The sequence below is a fragment of the Balaenoptera physalus genome, assembly GCF_965194825.1.
Source record: "Balaenoptera physalus genome assembly, chromosome: 15".
Classification (NCBI taxonomy): domain Eukaryota; kingdom Metazoa; phylum Chordata; class Mammalia; order Artiodactyla; family Balaenopteridae; genus Balaenoptera; species Balaenoptera physalus.
Window position 1 is genome coordinate 79,270,814 of NC_138894.1, and position 16,407 is coordinate 79,287,220.

At 36.9% G+C, this 16,407-nt stretch overlaps 2 protein-coding genes across 20 annotated transcripts in view; one reads left to right on the forward strand and one right to left on the reverse strand.

Annotated features, from left to right (window-relative positions):
- Window positions 1-2,987, reverse strand: part of LOC309643923 (uncharacterized protein) — a gene marked incomplete at its 3' end in the record, with an annotated part of 51,577 nt that extends 48,590 nt beyond the window's left edge. The window contains exon 1 of the mRNA XM_082427086.1: window positions 2,828-2,987. The remainder of the gene's footprint in view (window positions 1-2,827) is intronic.
- The window catches only part of ITSN2 (intersectin 2), a gene marked incomplete at its 3' end in the record, with an annotated part of 203,066 nt that overhangs the window by 90,549 nt on the left and 96,110 nt on the right, over window positions 1-16,407 (forward strand). For 15 of the 19 annotated variants that reach the window (XM_082427412.1, XM_082427407.1, XM_082427414.1 and 12 more), the window contains 12 exons: window positions 451-514; window positions 1,501-1,664; window positions 2,997-3,203; window positions 3,338-3,434; window positions 4,264-4,403; window positions 9,518-9,581; window positions 10,126-10,263; window positions 10,911-10,996; window positions 11,693-11,955; window positions 12,817-12,966; window positions 15,208-15,348; window positions 15,737-15,869. In XM_082427412.1, the coding sequence (XP_082283538.1) occupies window positions 451-514; window positions 1,501-1,664; window positions 2,997-3,203; window positions 3,338-3,434; window positions 4,264-4,403; window positions 9,518-9,581; window positions 10,126-10,263; window positions 10,911-10,996; window positions 11,693-11,955; window positions 12,817-12,966; window positions 15,208-15,348; window positions 15,737-15,869 (1,647 nt within the window). The remainder of the gene's footprint in view (window positions 1-450; window positions 515-1,500; window positions 1,665-2,996; window positions 3,204-3,337; window positions 3,435-4,263; window positions 4,404-9,517; window positions 9,582-10,125; window positions 10,264-10,910; window positions 10,997-11,692; window positions 11,956-12,816; window positions 12,967-15,207; window positions 15,349-15,736; window positions 15,870-16,407) is intronic. The other 4 variants (XM_082427403.1, XM_082427400.1, XM_082427402.1 and 1 more) reach the window with 1 other exon arrangement.

The following is a 16,407-nucleotide window of genomic DNA, read 5'->3' on the forward strand; positions in this document are numbered from 1 at the left end:
ATAATTGTAATTAGGGACTTCCTTGGTGGCGCAGTGGTTAAGAATCCGCCTGCCAATGCAGGGGACACGGGTTCCAGCCCTGGTCCGGGAAGATCCCCCATGCCACGGAGCAACTAAGCCCGGGCACCACAGCTACTGAGCCTGCGTGCCACAGTTACTGAATCCCGCACGCCTAGAGCCCGTGCTCCACAATAAGAGAAGCCACCGCAATGAGAAGCCCGCACGCCACAAAGAAGAGTAGCCCCCGCTCGCCGCAACTACAGAAAGCCCGCGCGCAGCAACGAAGACCAACGCAGCTAATCAATCAATCAATTTATAAAAAATAATAATAATTGTAATTAAAATAAATCAATAACATTGTTATTATTGGCCATTATTATTATTCAGAGGCATCAAAGTAATTCCATTTACTAATACGCTGTTTGCTTTTTTTGTTTTTATTGTCTTCAGGTGATCAAGCACGTACCTTTTTCTTACAGTCAGGCCTGCCGGCTCCTGTTTTAGCTGAAATATGGTAAAATGTTTTCTTTTGTAGATGAGCTTAACTTTCTGATAGTCTGACTTTGTTCTGTTTTTAATACTTAGTGTTAACATAAAGTTGTTTTTACTTGTAGTCTGTTGTTAATAAGAGTATTTCTTCAGCTTTTTAGAAAATAAATTTTATTGAGTAAATGACTAAAAATCAATTGGGGTTTTGTTCTATAGGATAAATTTCTAATTTCCTTAGAATTTCTAAGGAAAGGAAATTTCTAAGTGTTTTTCTATTAAAAAAAACACTTCTTTACAATTTGGCAAGAGTCTTGATCTTCATTCTGTTATTTTGTAGTTGTTTCATTTATTTCATCATCTATTAACCCCAAATTAGCCCACCCTTCCCTTATTCCTACCTTAAAGAAATTGTTCTTTATAATATCTAAGGTTTTGGTTTTTTAATGCATTTACAATAAACATCAACCCCTACTCCATCCTTCTTTCCATTCAGAATATTCCCATGCCTGGCAGAGTGCCAGGCACATAGCAAGCATTCAGTAAATATTTGAACAAATGAATAAATTGTTTACAGTGGTTATACTCTTGTATAATTTCTTTCCATCTGCACTGGTGGAATTCATCCCAAGGGTATCTAGATACTATATAGACTGATAGTATTTTATTACATACTATCTTTGGTCAGTATATATTAATGTACAGGTACAGGTTTTAGCTTTTTGTTATACACATACACACACATATTTAATTAAGTGATGATCTACATGTAAATGCTATGTCATTGTTTCCATTTTATCATCCTCCTCAAAAGTAATGTTGACCCTGAATAACAATCTACCACCCTCCAAACTAAGTAGCAGATGCATTAGTTTGATCTGCTGTCAGGTTCTGTGGGGAGGGCCCTGTTCCATCCTGAATAAAAGACTGACTTTGAGCTCTTAAAATCAGGGGAGCTCAATACATCAAAACAAAACCAAACAAAACAATCTACCGCCCTCATTGTCCTTTTAGGGCTTTATCAGACCTGAACAAGGATGGGAAGATGGATCAACAAGAGTTCTCCATAGCTATGAAACTCATCAAACTAAAGCTTCAAGGCCAACAGTTGCCCGTGGTTCTTCCCCCTATTATGAAACAACCTCCTATGTTCTCGCCATTAATTTCTGCTCGTTTTGGTATGTGTTTATTAATTTAATTAGATGCATTTGATAGTTAAACTTGATTCCTAGGCATAATATTTGAGAATCAGAAAAGGATTTGTTGGCATAAAATGACAGTCCCCAGACTCCAAGTTAACTTCCATGTCTGAGACTAGAAATGTTAAGTTCGCTGTCGTAGCTAGGGAGTCCATGTGTCCCAGTTTTCCAGGGACAGTTGTGATTATGCCTGTTGTCCTGGCATCTAGTCTGGTTAGTGTTCCCTTTCATAATTTCCAGTTGGATGATAAATTATATGATCCTGCTAGTTATAGCTGATCCTAAATACTATTCTTAATTAGTTTCCTCTATACTCTGTATGCATAACAAAAAATATGAACAATTTAAACTCGAAATGGTTTGATTTGGGGGGGTAATTTAAAATTATACCTAAGTAGAAATTTCTTTTTAAAGGTTAATTAGCCAGCTAAATTTAGGGCTAAAAGTTAGAGACTTCGTGCTATTTAATTTGCATATTCATCAGAGGGAACTAGTTTTCCATTAATTTTGATTAGCCATTTTCCTATTATTTGTGAGAAGCACTCATTGGAATGGAACATTCAATTAGATATCTCTGTGTATCTGAAACATGTTCTTCCACTCCAGATGTTAGACCTTAAAATACTAAATTCTTTCACTATTGCAGTGAATTCTAGAGATAATATCAAATCCTTGTGTAACCATATTTATATAGTGTACTTCATATTCTGCAGCTAGTAAACAAATGAGTCATCACTTTGTTCCTTTTAAAGAATTGTCCTTGAATCCATATGTATTGTGTTACGTATAAGAAAAGTGAAACATGTGGCATGCTTTCTTCTTGCACATAGTGTGTGAGCATAAATGGTTCTCTTAAAGTATGCAGTATTTAGAACATCCTTTACGGGGGAGGGGAGAGTTTGGGGAGTGACTGTGTGTGTGTGTGTGTGTGTGTGTGTTAACTCAACAGCACTGTATTTATTATCCCTACCCAAACCCCACATTTGATCAGGTAATACATTCTCTCATTGAGGATACTAATATTTGGTTGGAAAAGGCTCTTTAGTTTTATTCATGATACTAGAAGAGAATTTTTAACTCCTTAGTAGGCATTCGCTTAGTTCACACAGGTCAGAATATTGATATTAAAAGCAGTAGCTTACCTCCTGCACTGCACTGGGTCCAAGCTGCTTTAGTGAAGTTTTTAAAACTAGTTTGCCGACAGTGTTTCTGTAACACAGCAGCTGCTCACTCTACTGTGAACTTGTTTTCTGTCATGTGTTTTATAACTGGTTTAGCAGCACTGGGGAATGTGTTCTGTTTTGTCCTTAGGAATGGGAAGCATGCCCAATCTGTCCCTTCCTCAGCCACTGCCTCCGGTCGCACCCATAGCAACTCCCTTGTCCTCTGCGGCTTCAGGGACCACCCGTCCTCCCCTAATGATGCCTGCTCCCCTAGTGCCTTCTGTTAGCACTTCATCATTACCAAATGGAACCGCCAGTCTCATTCAGCCTTTATCCATTCCTTATTCTTCTTCAAGTAAGTGCTTTGTTTCTAATGACTCAGTATTTTATATGAAGAAACTGTTATATTTGCATCCCAATAGATAGATTTCCTTCATACTTTGTGAAATTGTTTAGTATGAACCTTTTTCTTTTTTCGTTTTTTTTTAGCATTGCCTCATACGTCGTCTTACAGTCTGATGATGGGAGGATTTGGTGGTGCTAGTATACAGAAAGCCCAGTCTCTGATTGATTTAGGATCCAGTAGGTATGAATACTTAAAACTTCCAACTTTTTAGGCTTTCAATAAGGAGTATTTAACAAATGACTTTTTTTTTTTTTTTAAAGCTCTGAGCTTATCCAGGTTTTACTTTATAGTGGCCAAATGTAAACACTTGGTAAATTTACTATTTGTAATTCACATAAAATAATTTTTTTTAAGAATTATTAACTGTCTGTGGTATTTTACTTTTGAAAAATATATCTTATGTAAACTAAAAATATTCTGCTATATTTTTAATCAATCAATTTTTTGCACAAAGCTACATTTTTCCTTTCAAAACTATTTCTCAAAACATCTCATAATCATTGTACATTATTATTTCTCGAGCAAAAGCTGCTGATTGAGTGTCCTTAAAATTTCAGAAAGCACAAAAGCATCAATGTTCATTCATCACCACTCGTATAAATCACAACAATACTCTTTAAAGCAATGACCCAGAAGAACAATGTCTGCATCCTTGTTTAAACACTCACTGATTGTGTGACCTTGTTTTTCTCAACATCACTGAGCCATAGTTTGTCCATCTAAAGGATGGAGACAGTAATACCTTTTAAGTTTGTCATGAGAATTAGAAATAATATTTGTAAAAACCCCAGCACAATGTGGGGCCTGGCACATAGTAGGTTCTTGGTGTATGGTAGTTCTATACTTCATATGGTATTTGCTTTCCTAAGAATAAGGATAATTGATTAAATTTTTTTCAGTATCAAGTATAAAAGTAGTTACTGTTATATTAGAGAAGGTATGATTCTTATTGTCTCTGACTTAACGTATTTTATTTAGTAACAAAAATTTTAAATAAATTTTGTTACAGCTCAACTTCCTCAACTGCTTCCCTCTCAGGGAACTCACCCAAGACTGGGACCTCAGAGTGGGCAGTTCCTCAGCCTTCAAGATTAAAATATCGGCAAAAATTTAATAGTCTTGACAAAAGCATGAGTGGATACCTCTCAGGTAAGCGGCATACAGTGCTTAAGAATGTGAGAGAGTTAGGATTTTATATGGACTTCTATTAGAAGTTGTATTTTGTAGCTCATTTTAAATTTTAACATCCAAAAAATTTAGCAGGCATTTGGTAAATACAAATAATGTTTAAGTTGTGTACGAGTTAAAAGTTCTTATAATCAAGTTGAGCACACAGATATACACCCAACTTTTTGGAAAGAAGACCTCTCCCTTGAGAAGGTCAAACATCATCCTCCAATGCAGGGAATGGAGAACTTCATGTGATAAGAGAGTGTGGCACTAAGCTTCAGCTCAGTTTCCCTGAGAGTCTCCTTCCTCATTGGTTCTTTCTCTGCTTGTCCTTCTGAACACCTCATGTGAGCATTGTTCCCCCTTTGAAGCTCCAACCCAAATGTAGCCATAAAACCTGACCTGAGATCCCCATAGAAAATTTGAGTCCATGCTAGAACAAACATCCAAACTTCACTAATTGAGGATAGTGAAGGGGGACATAAACAGAGGGTAATAGGCAAGTAGAATTCCCATCTTCTAACTTTCGCCTCTCTCTTCACTTAACAACGAATTATAGTTTAGACAGAGTAAAATGAGTGTTTAAAAATAATACAGCTTTAAAGTGCTAGGGAACATAGAATAGGAGATATTAATACTGAAGAAATAAGATAAAACATCTTATAGGAAGGGAGCATTGAAGCCCTATCATGAAAGAAAAAAGTTAGGATTCAGATAGAGAGTGAAGGTGAGGGCATTTGAGGGTGACGAGGAAGAAATCCTAAGAGCAGAAAGTACACAACATGTTTGGAGGATGAAAAGCAGTATATGAAATAGGAGTATGGGGTCTCTAGTTGTGCATTGGGGCAAGGGAGCAATAAAACTTTTGGAATTGATTGGACAAGCTAATATGCAATATTTTCTTTAAAGATACATATCTATGTGATAAAATCTTTAAAAAAAAAACGAGAATTATACACACAAAATTCAGGATAGTAGTTGCCTTTTCTGGGGGAAGCGTGGAGATAAAATCAGGGAACACAGATAGCTTCAAAGAATTTAGTAACGATCTAGTTCTTAAGTTGTATAGTAGGTTAATGGGTGACTTTTATTAGTATACTTCATAACTTACAACTATACTATATATGTATCAAATATTATATAAGAACTATAAATTTCTGTAACTTTGTTAAATTATGTGGAACTATACTATATTTTTAAGTAATCTTTTTTTTTTTTTTTTGCATTTTAACATCTCTGAAATTGGGATATGTATTATCATCAGTGGTATCTTAGCATTGTGTCATGTTTTTTTTTTTGGCAGTGATTTTTCCTTCTTAGTGTTACATAAAATAATGGGGTGTCTTATAATCAGTGGCATCTTAGATGCTGTGAAATGATATTCAAACTATAGTATTTAAGATTAACATAAAGTCAGACAATTCTCATATTTGAAAAAATGAACTTCTTTGGGCCCTACATTTTGCATTGAAGAAGTTTCTTTTTTCAGATTAACAGAAGTGGACTAAAAAGACATGTACAGAAGTGTTCACGGCAGCTTCATTCACAACATCCAAAAAATAAATAGCCTAAATGTCCATCAACAGGAGAATGGATAAATAAATTATGGTGTATTTCTTTAGCAGAATACCTTGCAGCAATAAAAATGATTGAACTGCTGATACGTGCAACAACTTGGATCATTTCACAGATGTTGCATGAGTCAAAGAAGTCTGGCACAAAAGATCCATAATATTTAATCCATTTATATGAAGTTGAAGAACAGGAAGCTGAATTGATGGTGATAAAAATCAGAATAGTGTAGTTACTCTGTTGGACAAGGGACCATGTTAGAACCTTCTGGGGTGCTGGAAACATTCTGTATCTTGAGGTGGGTGTTAGTTACATGTGTGCATACTCATGTAAAAATCCACTGATCATTACACCTAAAATTAGTACCCTTTGTGTATGTACTGCAAACATAGAGTATAAACAAAAGTGGGTTTGTGTTGCAGTATGAAGGGCAGTGGGGAGCCAACTGTGAGGAAATGTTCCCTTAATGTTACTTTATTTGTATGTGACACATTGCATGAAGGTTGTGTATTGTGTTTTCAGAAAATGTTATTATTCTTAGACTTACAAGAGTAAAGCTGTATATCGGTAGTTAAGGGAAGGATTGATTTTCTTTGAAAGAAGAAGTTGTCTCTGGTGTCCTGAAACTGAGCACGAGCCCCACGTATATGAGGACAGGGCTAACCTAGACTTATGTGGTATGCTTTGTTCAGTGAATGTAGCAGTTAGTGGTCTAATTTTTCCCTTTTGTTCTTCCTTCTCTCTTCCCCATAAACCCTCAGTCATGATTTATTTAGATTGATTCATTGACTCACATATTTCCTGAGTCACATATCTTCTGGGCACTCAGTATGACACTGGAATGCAGACAAGAAGACATGGCCCATGTCTTTGAAGAGCCCATAGTATAGGTCACATAATCTCAGTGAATAGTGGTTTATAAGTGCTGTGATTAATACGGATGAGAAAGTGACTAATGCTGAGGATGTAAGAGAGCGTTTCGCAGGAGAGGTGACATTTGAGGTGGATCTTAGAGGATAAATAGACTGCCTGGTAGAGAGTGGGGGGACTAGCATTTTAGGCACAGGAAGTAGGATATCCAAAGGATTGGCAGACCAGCAGCGTGCGTGCTCGAGTGAGCTTCCTTAGTGCAGCTTCCTCTGCTGCCTCTCTTTGGCCTCTATTACTCACATGGCCTGCACACATTTAAGCCTTCCGCCAGTGCACTTTTAACCATTGCATTCCTTCCCTTCCTCCTGTTGTTTGCTCTGTTGCCTAGTGCGAGGGGTCTGCTTTGTTATCTTTGTCCAAGAGCTGAAACTTTATAGAAACTTTCTTCAGGTTTGAAATAGCCTGCCATTTCTTTATTGGAAGTATCCTCCTTTTAACATAAAAACCTCCTCAAATCTCACTTTTTATATGAAATCTATTGAGAAGTATTAATTGAGTGAGGCTGTGAGCTATTTCCAGTTTGTTTCCCTTATGTGATTTCTATTAAATGGCCAGATAAAAAAAGAATGGAAAAGATTTTAAAATTATATAATATAAACATTTGATTGCTTGTTATAATATGTGGTATATTTGAGTTTGTTCCATATAGAGTATGTAGCTTTGGTTATCCAGATCTCTGTGTTCAAAGCTCAGTGAAGGGCTTCCCTGGTGGCGCAGTGGTTGAGAGTCTGCCTGCCAATGCAGGGGACACGGGTTCGAGCCCTGGTCTGGGAAGATCCCACATGCCGTGGAGCAGCTGGGCCCGTGAGCCACGATTACTGAGCCTGCGCATCTGGAGCCTGTGCTCCGCAGCAAGAGGGGCCGCGATAGTGAGAGGCCTGCGCACCGCGATGAAGAATGGCCTCCACTTGCCGCAATTAGAGAAAGCCCTCGCACAGAAACGAGGACCCAACACAGCCATAAATAAATAAATAAAATAAAATAAAATTAAAAAAAAAAAAAAAAGCTCAGTGAAGCAATGGGTTTAACGGCATCTGTGCTGGCTTTGTAGTGCAAGCTGTTGCTGAGGAAGAGCTGGCAGTTGTATCTCTTCTGTGCAGAGTTGTTTGGAGAGTCCTTGACTGAGGCTAAACGCAGGGTAGGGCTGACTCTTCTGGCACTTGTGGCTTAGGCACCTGAGAGTGGAAGGTGTAGCACCTGCTTTATTGACTAGGTGACCTTCCCTAGAGAAGCCTCAGGATTCATCATGGTTAGAAAGCCACAGACAAGCTCACCAGGAGCGAATGCTCCTCTGAAGCAGAGAGGGATTTTCTGTTCTGGAATATATTCATTGAAGATTAGGAGCCTGTTACAGAGACATATTTTTGTTTTCTCACACTGAGGGAGAGAAAAGAAGTTGAACAGTTTGCCATATATAGTAAGCATTCCATGAATGTTAGCTGTTGTTATTATCAGTTGCTATCACATAAGTAAGCCCCCGTTGCACCTTAGATAGAGGATAATTTTGGATTACAATGTTCTTCATTACTTTAGTAAATATTTATTAAGCATCTATTTACTAGGTGTGGGGTATACATTAGTGGATAAAACAGTCAAGGCTTTTGTCTTCATAGAACTTAGCATAATAGGGGAAATAGACAAACAGGTAAACAAGCAAATGTTACATTACAAATTATGATATGAGATATAAAGGATAAAAGCAGGAAATGTATTGAATGGTAGGGTGGACAGAGAAGGCCTTTCTGAGAAGGTGACATTAGATTTCGACTTCATAAGTGAGAAGGACCTAGACATGCAATGATGTAGAACTGTAGGACTTGATGTTGGACATAGGTGTACAGGAGAGGGAGGGCTCAGGGGGGACTTTTTTATTTCTGGCTTGAGCCACTGGATGGATTGTGATACCACTCATAGAGAAGGGAGGACTGAGGAAGAATGATTTGGGTGAAGATTAGGAAGAGGGGCCTGGATGGGGATTGAAAGAGTAGTTTTATATGTATTTGGTTTGATATGCTTATAAAATACAAACATTGATTTTTCAGTTGGATATAGAAGTCTAAACTTAGAGGAGAGGTTTGGGCTGTGGATGTACAATTTGGGAATCCTCAGCCTCTAGGTGCTGCTTAAAGTCATAGAAATAGATATGAATGCACAGAGAGAAAAGAGTGCCCAGGATAGATCTGTGAAGAATGCCAGCATTTACACATCATTTAGAAGAGGAAGAGTAGAGACAAAGGAATGATCAGAGAGATAAGAGAATATCTGAAAATGCTTAAGGAAGCTGTGCTTTGACAGCTTGGCCTCTAATACTCTGTGTCGCTGGCTTAGTCCTTCGTGTCAGTCACTTGTGTGTACCATTATCTTCTGAAAGGATGCGGGAGCACTTGATTCTACTAACTGTAGACTTTTAAACTCCTTTGTCCAGGGAATGTGTTTGTTTTGATGATTACTGAATGCTCGGTGTCTGGTGCGTGGTAAAAGCCAATGCTATCCCAGGATAGCAGCAGTGTTATTTCAAGGGTACAGCTATTTAAGTTTGCATGACTTTAAGAGGCTAAAGAATTTTTTTATGCTTTTTCTCACACAATCAGGTTTTCAAGCTAGAAATGCCCTTCTTCAGTCAAACCTTTCTCAAACTCAGCTAGCTACTATTTGGTGAGTTTGCCCGTTGATTATGATTTTTAACTATACATTCTTTGTTATACTGTTTCTGTAAAAGTTTGTGACTCAAAAACATTCCATAAAAGCGGCCATGTGAAAATCAATGCAAAGCTGTAAGCAAATAAAATTGCTTTGTAAAATGTTATCCTCGAGAATTTGGCATTTAATTATTTTACAAGTAAAACTTGTTTGCTTTTATATAATGCCTTCTATGGAGAATTAGAGAATATCTCATTTTTAATGTGGAGCTAAATGTGATTTGATGGGTGAATTAACCATGAACCAAGACAAGCCACCTTTTCAGAAGGAATATTTCCCTTTCCATTTCAACGTTTCTTCCCTCTCTTTTGTGATATGAAAATTAAGGGTAAAAATTAGCTCACTTTTCTGTGTGTATTTACTTTTCACTAAAATATGTTAACCCAGCTGTTCTACTGTCATTATTCTTGTTTTAAAAATAAAAAATTGAACTCTGCTGAAAATATTTTACTCTAAATAGACTTTATTTCTAAGTTGTGAATTTTCATATTTTCTTTAGGACTCTGGCTGACATTGATGGTGATGGGCAGCTAAAAGCTGAGGAGTTTATCCTTGCAATGCACCTCACTGATATGGCCAAAGCTGGACAGCCATTGCCACTGACTTTACCTCCGGAGCTTGTCCCTCCGTCTTTTAGGTGAGTGCCTCTGTAGATGAAGGGGTGTTGTTTTGATCGTGTTTGGCAGACATGATTATTTCTTTGGGATTTCCTGAGGCCTCTGCTCCAGTTTCGTGGAAAATCAGACATTTACATTGCCATTTGATTTTGGTATTTAATGAGTTACACTGAGAAGAGAGTAGATATTAGAAGTAGGTGTGTAATATAACTTTATGGTCGACCCTTCTTATCTGTGGTTCTGAATCTGAGGATTCAACCAACCACAGATCATGTAGTTCTGTATTACTTATTGAAAAAAAATCCATGTATAAGTGGATCTGTGCAGTTCAAACCCAAGTTGTTCAAAGGGCAACTGAAAAAAAAAAAAAAAAAAAGTAGGTGTGTATTTTCACCACATTATAGATAAGGAAACTGATGACTAAAGAGATTAAGAATAAATTTACCCAAGAATAGCAATTGGCTGAACCATGATTTGAATCCACATCTCTCTGGCTTGATAATCCATATACTGCTGTACAGTATAATTATAGACCACACTATATTTTAAATATCTTTAATTACATTCTAAATATTAAATTGCTCTAGTCAGTGGTAGTCTATATAGTCTGGTCTAAAAATTCTCAGATCTCATGATGCTAAATTTATTTGTTGTTTGCTTTTCTTAGAGGAGGAAAGCAAATTGATTCCATTAACGGAACTCTGCCTTCATATCAGAAAATACAAGAAGAGGAACCTCAGAAAAAATTACCAGGTAACATCGAGTGTCCAAGTTGTATATTTATTGTGAGTTCTCTTAAATTTTACTGTGAAATATAAATGAATATTTAGAATTTTTAAATTCTGAATATTTTATATGCTGTACGAGAAACTGTTTGATGAATGGGATGGATTTCAACATCAGTAAAATTAAGATAGTCAAAACTGAGAGGAAGAGACAGGTATGTATATTTGGCAAGAATGTATGTATTAGGTGTCCTAGTTAAAGTGTTTCTCCCACTTTTGGAAAAATCATTATAGCAAGCTTTGTAACGAAATCTTGAGCTTTAAAAAAATGTTTAAATACTGGTTGAAAAAGTACATGTGTAGATATTTTTAAATATTAAAAAGTTAATGACATATACCAAATGTAACAAATATATAGCCATACAACTTTGGTTATCCTTGAAGAAAATTCTGAGAAAAAAATTGAAAAGTATTTTCATTGGCAGGAATAGTAAAATTATTTTTCTCTTGGATGGACTCAAACTTAGAGATTTGTTTTCCAAAAATGAATATTCTTATAAGAAAGTAAATATTTTACTGTTTACATTTGAGTTAAAATGATCCTTTGGAGAAGTATCCACAGGGAAATAGCAGTCACGTGACCATGAGGCATGAGGACGTTGAGACTAGATTACAGGTTCAGTAGGCTTGATGTTGAAGAATGCTTACAATATACCTTACCTAGTTACGTTCGAGGACAAGCGGAAAGCCAACTATGAGCGGGGGAACGTGGAGCTGGAGAAGCGACGCCAGGCCGTGATGGAGCAGCAGCAGAGGGAGGCAGAGCGCAAAGCCCAGAAGGAGAAGGAGGAGTGGGAACGGAAGCAGAGGGAGCTCCAAGAGCAGGAATGGAAGAAACAACTGGAATTCGAAAAGCGCTTGGAGAAGCAGAGGGAACTGGAGAGACAGCGGGAGGAAGAAAGGAGAAAAGAGATAGAAAGACGAGAGGTTATTTTTTTAAGTTATTCTGTTTCCCAGGAAAATCATTTCATTTAGTAAGTGGCTACATTTCATTGGATAAAAAATGGTAATTTTTGCTGTGCTTTTTCTCAGCATCATTCGTTCATTCTTACCCTGTACGAATCTGAATCTTCCTTCTCCTGTGGAGAGATAGAGGGTCCTTGCTTGTGAGGGGTTTCAGGGCTGACAGCTGGTAGAGAAAGCATGTCTGCAGGTGATATCTCAATCAGTGCAAGATTGGTTGCAAAGCTGATTTGAGTGAGGAGCCAGAGGAAGAAGTCAGTGTGATCAGGTCATTAAACGAAAGTAAGCTTAGGATCCAGAGTAAAAGGCCAAGTAATTGGAGAGGCAGAAAGAAGAGAGTGCGGAGTTGAAGGCCTTGAGAGGGATCACGAGGGTGGGCTTGCGCAGGTCCTTGGGATAATTGGTGCTGTGTGGGGTCCCTGGGAGGCCTGGCTGTGTTTTCAGGGGCTGTGCGTGGACCACAGTAAATTACAGTGGCACTGAAATAAGGTAAATAAAATTTTTTTCTTCCCTGATAACAGAATAAAGGTACAGTTACTCCTACTAACATTTGCATTTATGAAGTCATCCTTTTGTTTATTAAGGGAAAAGTAACTACAGCAAGAGGATGGCCCTATGAAGCAATCAGAAAGTCTGGTGGATAAATTTGCTTTTGTGGAAGTCTTTAGTTTAGGCCCATTGATAAAACTAGGTTTGCCCAGTTACCCTTAGAAACTCAAGCCCACTAAGTGCTAAATGCTGCCTCATCTTTACTTTGTCATTCCATCAGTTTTTGAATGAGGCAAAATTTTAATTTAAAAATTAACTTTAATTCATTATTTTCAGGCAGCAAAACAGGAACTTGAAAGACAACGTCGTTTAGAATGGGAGAGAATTCGTAGACAGGAGCTTCTCAATCGAAGGAATAGAGAACAGGAAGAAATTGTCAGGTTAAACTCTAAAAAGAAAAGCCTTCATCTCGAGTTGGAAGCACTGGTATGGCTATAGGTTTAAGTGAAATTTATCTGAATGATGCTTAGAGTTACCTGTTGAAAAATATTATTGTTTTTTAAATCTATCTCGTGAATATGTTATGTTTTAATGTAATTAAATAATCATATTTTCATATGTGCTTTTTAACAGTTTAGACAGTATAGTTTACGAAAAAAGGATAGTGACTTGAAATGCTGAGAATCATATTGTGGTCTTAGTTCAGATGTGGATAAACAAGGTACTCTTGGGCAAGACATCTCCCTTCTCTGTGCCTCACTTTGCGCGTCTATAAAATAAAAGTTTGTGCTGGTTCTGTGATTTTCAGTTTTCAAACTGGTCTCTGGAAGGTGGGCTACAGAGGGATAACCAGAAGGTGGGAGAGGAGAGCCTAGGCGCTAGGACAGCGTCTCCTCTCCCCACTTCTTCTTCCCACATTTCACAACAGAGAATCACCACATTTATCTGCTGTACTTCTATTGGAGTTTTATCTAAAATTTGCTTGGAAAAAAGGATTCTACTGCTAAAAAGAAAAAATAATTGGAAACTGCTGACCTAAATGATCTCTTAGGATTCCTTTCAGTCCTAAAAGACTATGGTTGTTAACTAATATTGGCCATTATGCTTATCAGTTTTTACATATCAGATGTCAGAGTATCTGTTAAAAGACTTTGCTTGAAATGCAAAGTGAGAAGATAGAAAGGGTCTGAGTAAGGCATACTATTCTACTATGATCCTGTAATCACATAAGCCTGACCTGATAATACAGTAGGGTTTTGCAAAAAATGCATGTGTAGCTATGTAGTAGAGCCATATTTACATCTTGTTTAATTGTAGTCTAATGTTTTATTTGGTTGATGAATTGAATTACATTTTTTTAAAAAATCACAATATCTTTCATCAGAAAGGTACTATTTTATGCCTTCAAATGAATAGGAAAGCATACCACAGTTTTTAATCATGCCATAGTACTACAAAACAGTCCTAAAAACTTTAACTTCTTTGTGTAGCTACTTGGGTATCTGTCTGAACCATTATATTGACTGTGTATTTTTCCTTAAAAATACAATGGGAGGAAACCTTTTGATTGTTTTTCCCCCTAGAACTGGGGTAACACACCAAGCAGTAGCATAGATTAATGTGCAGAGTCTGGAAAGGTCCAGGGCCTATACTTACATTTGCTGAAGATAACAACATGATATCCAGGGTGGACACAGCATATTCCCTTCAGTGTGTATTTCTCAAATATGAAACATACTTTTCAGTAAAAACTTTCATTATTGGTGATTTTTAACCAGGAGCCTCATTTTTCCTCACCCCACTGTATTTGCTAAGGCTGCCATAACAAAATACCACAGACCAGGTGGCAATTTTTATCACAGTTCTGGAGGCTGGAAGTCCAAGATCAAGGTGTCAGCATGTTCGATTTCTTCTGAGGCTTCTCTCCTTGGCTTGCAGATGGCTGCCTTTCGCCGTGTCCTCACGTGGTCTTTTCTCTGCCTGTGCATCTCTGCTGTCTCTTTTGTGTCTAAACGTTCTCTTCTTATAAGGACACCAGTCAGATTGGAGTAGGGCCCACCCATAAGACTTCATTTAATCTTAATTACCTCTTTAAATGTCCTGTCTCCAAATACAGTCATATTCTGAGGTTACTGAGGGTTAGGACTTCAACATATAAATTTTGGGGGACACAGTTCAGCTCATAACACCTCACCCTTCTTATTAGCTTCCATTGAGAATCTCTGCTGTTTTTTGTTCTGTTTTTTTTTTTTTTTCTCTTATTCTCAGAAGAAGGGGAAAGGAATATTGGTATAGGAGAAGAGTAGTGTGGCCCCAAAAGGCCCTCCTGTACACTGTTTAATTAGAAGAATTAGATGGCAGCATTGAGGATAGAAATAGAAGTTCAGAGAAGGTAATGCTAATTGTCATATGCACACACTTATTCCTCCTTATTATTCTAAGAGATTATTTATATTTTAATATTATGAATTAGTGCCTAAATGCTGAGTTCAGAAAAAAAATTCAGTGTGTTATGTTTGTGCTTTCTCATCTTAACATAATAGGCTCTTACACTCACAGTGGTACGTTTCCTGCTAATAACGCTCTTGAGTTAACTTGGTTTTAGACATTTATCTTAGATGGAGTATAAATGATAAATGACATTTAGAATTTAAATAAAAATATTGTTCTCTTGATAGGAACATTCCTATTAGCATTTTATGTTACCATATGTTTCTCTTCCTGTAGAATGGCAAACATCAGCAGATCTCAGGCAGACTTCAAGACGTCCGACTCAGGAAGCAAACTCAAAAGACTGAGCTGGAAGTTCTGGATAAGCAGTGTGACCTGGAAATTATGGAAATCAGGCAGCTTCAACAGGAACTTCAGGTAAGTCCTTTGCTGCTGAATTGTCCTTAAACATGAGCAGTTATTAATAATTCTTCCTAATAACGTGGTTTTCACTTTGGGGGGCATGAACCGCTTTGAGCCTCTGGTAGACATTCTTCCTAAAGGCATGTAGATTTACACAATCTTGTACAATATCAGGAATCTCGTGGACTACCTAAAACTGTGCTTAACATCTGGTTAAATTCTGCTTAATATTTATACAATATCTGGGCATTTACCACTTTGAGTTTTAAGTCTTTAATAAATAAATACATCATTTAATTCCATTTTAGTTTATCCATAAGTTGTAAGCAATTTACATATTATTCTACGTATTATTCCTATACTAAGTTTCAAGAGTGATTAAATCATGTTTTTACATTTTCAGAAAATTCTTAGACAACATTACAGAGTTTCTTTTTCTTTTTATAAGGAATATCAAAATAAGCTTATCTATTTGGTGCCAGAGAAGCAATTATTAAATGAAAGAATTAAAAATATGCAGCTCAGTAACACACCTGGTAAGTCTCTAAGGTTTGTTTTGCCTCTTTTATTCTTTTCTGAATGTATCAGTTATATTCTGTTATGTTTTAAAATAGCATTATTCTGTTATAAATAACATTTTTTGTCTATAGTTAAAATTTTTTAAATAATGTGAAAAATATTACCTCATGTTGGAGCATTTTTAGCAATAAAACGTAAATAGAAATAAAATAACAATTGTGGTCTGACTTCCTGTCTTGATACCATTTTTATTTATATATTTCAAATATCAATCAAATAAAATGTTACATTACAGTTAAACAAGACCTCAGTTTGGCTTGAACACAAGGCTATATGTGCATTTTGGCAAAATCCTGCACTAATTGTAAAGAACTGTTCGTGAGGGGACTTTTCTATGGAGCCAAACCTGTTGGATTCTAGGGTGATAGTGTACAGCAGTGATAGGCCTAAGCAGACTGGTATGCTCTTCCCAGACCTTTTATAGCATCTAACTTTGTGATTCATGTAAAGAATTTTACCACCTTGGCCCTCTGACACCTGTGGAAGAAAATATTC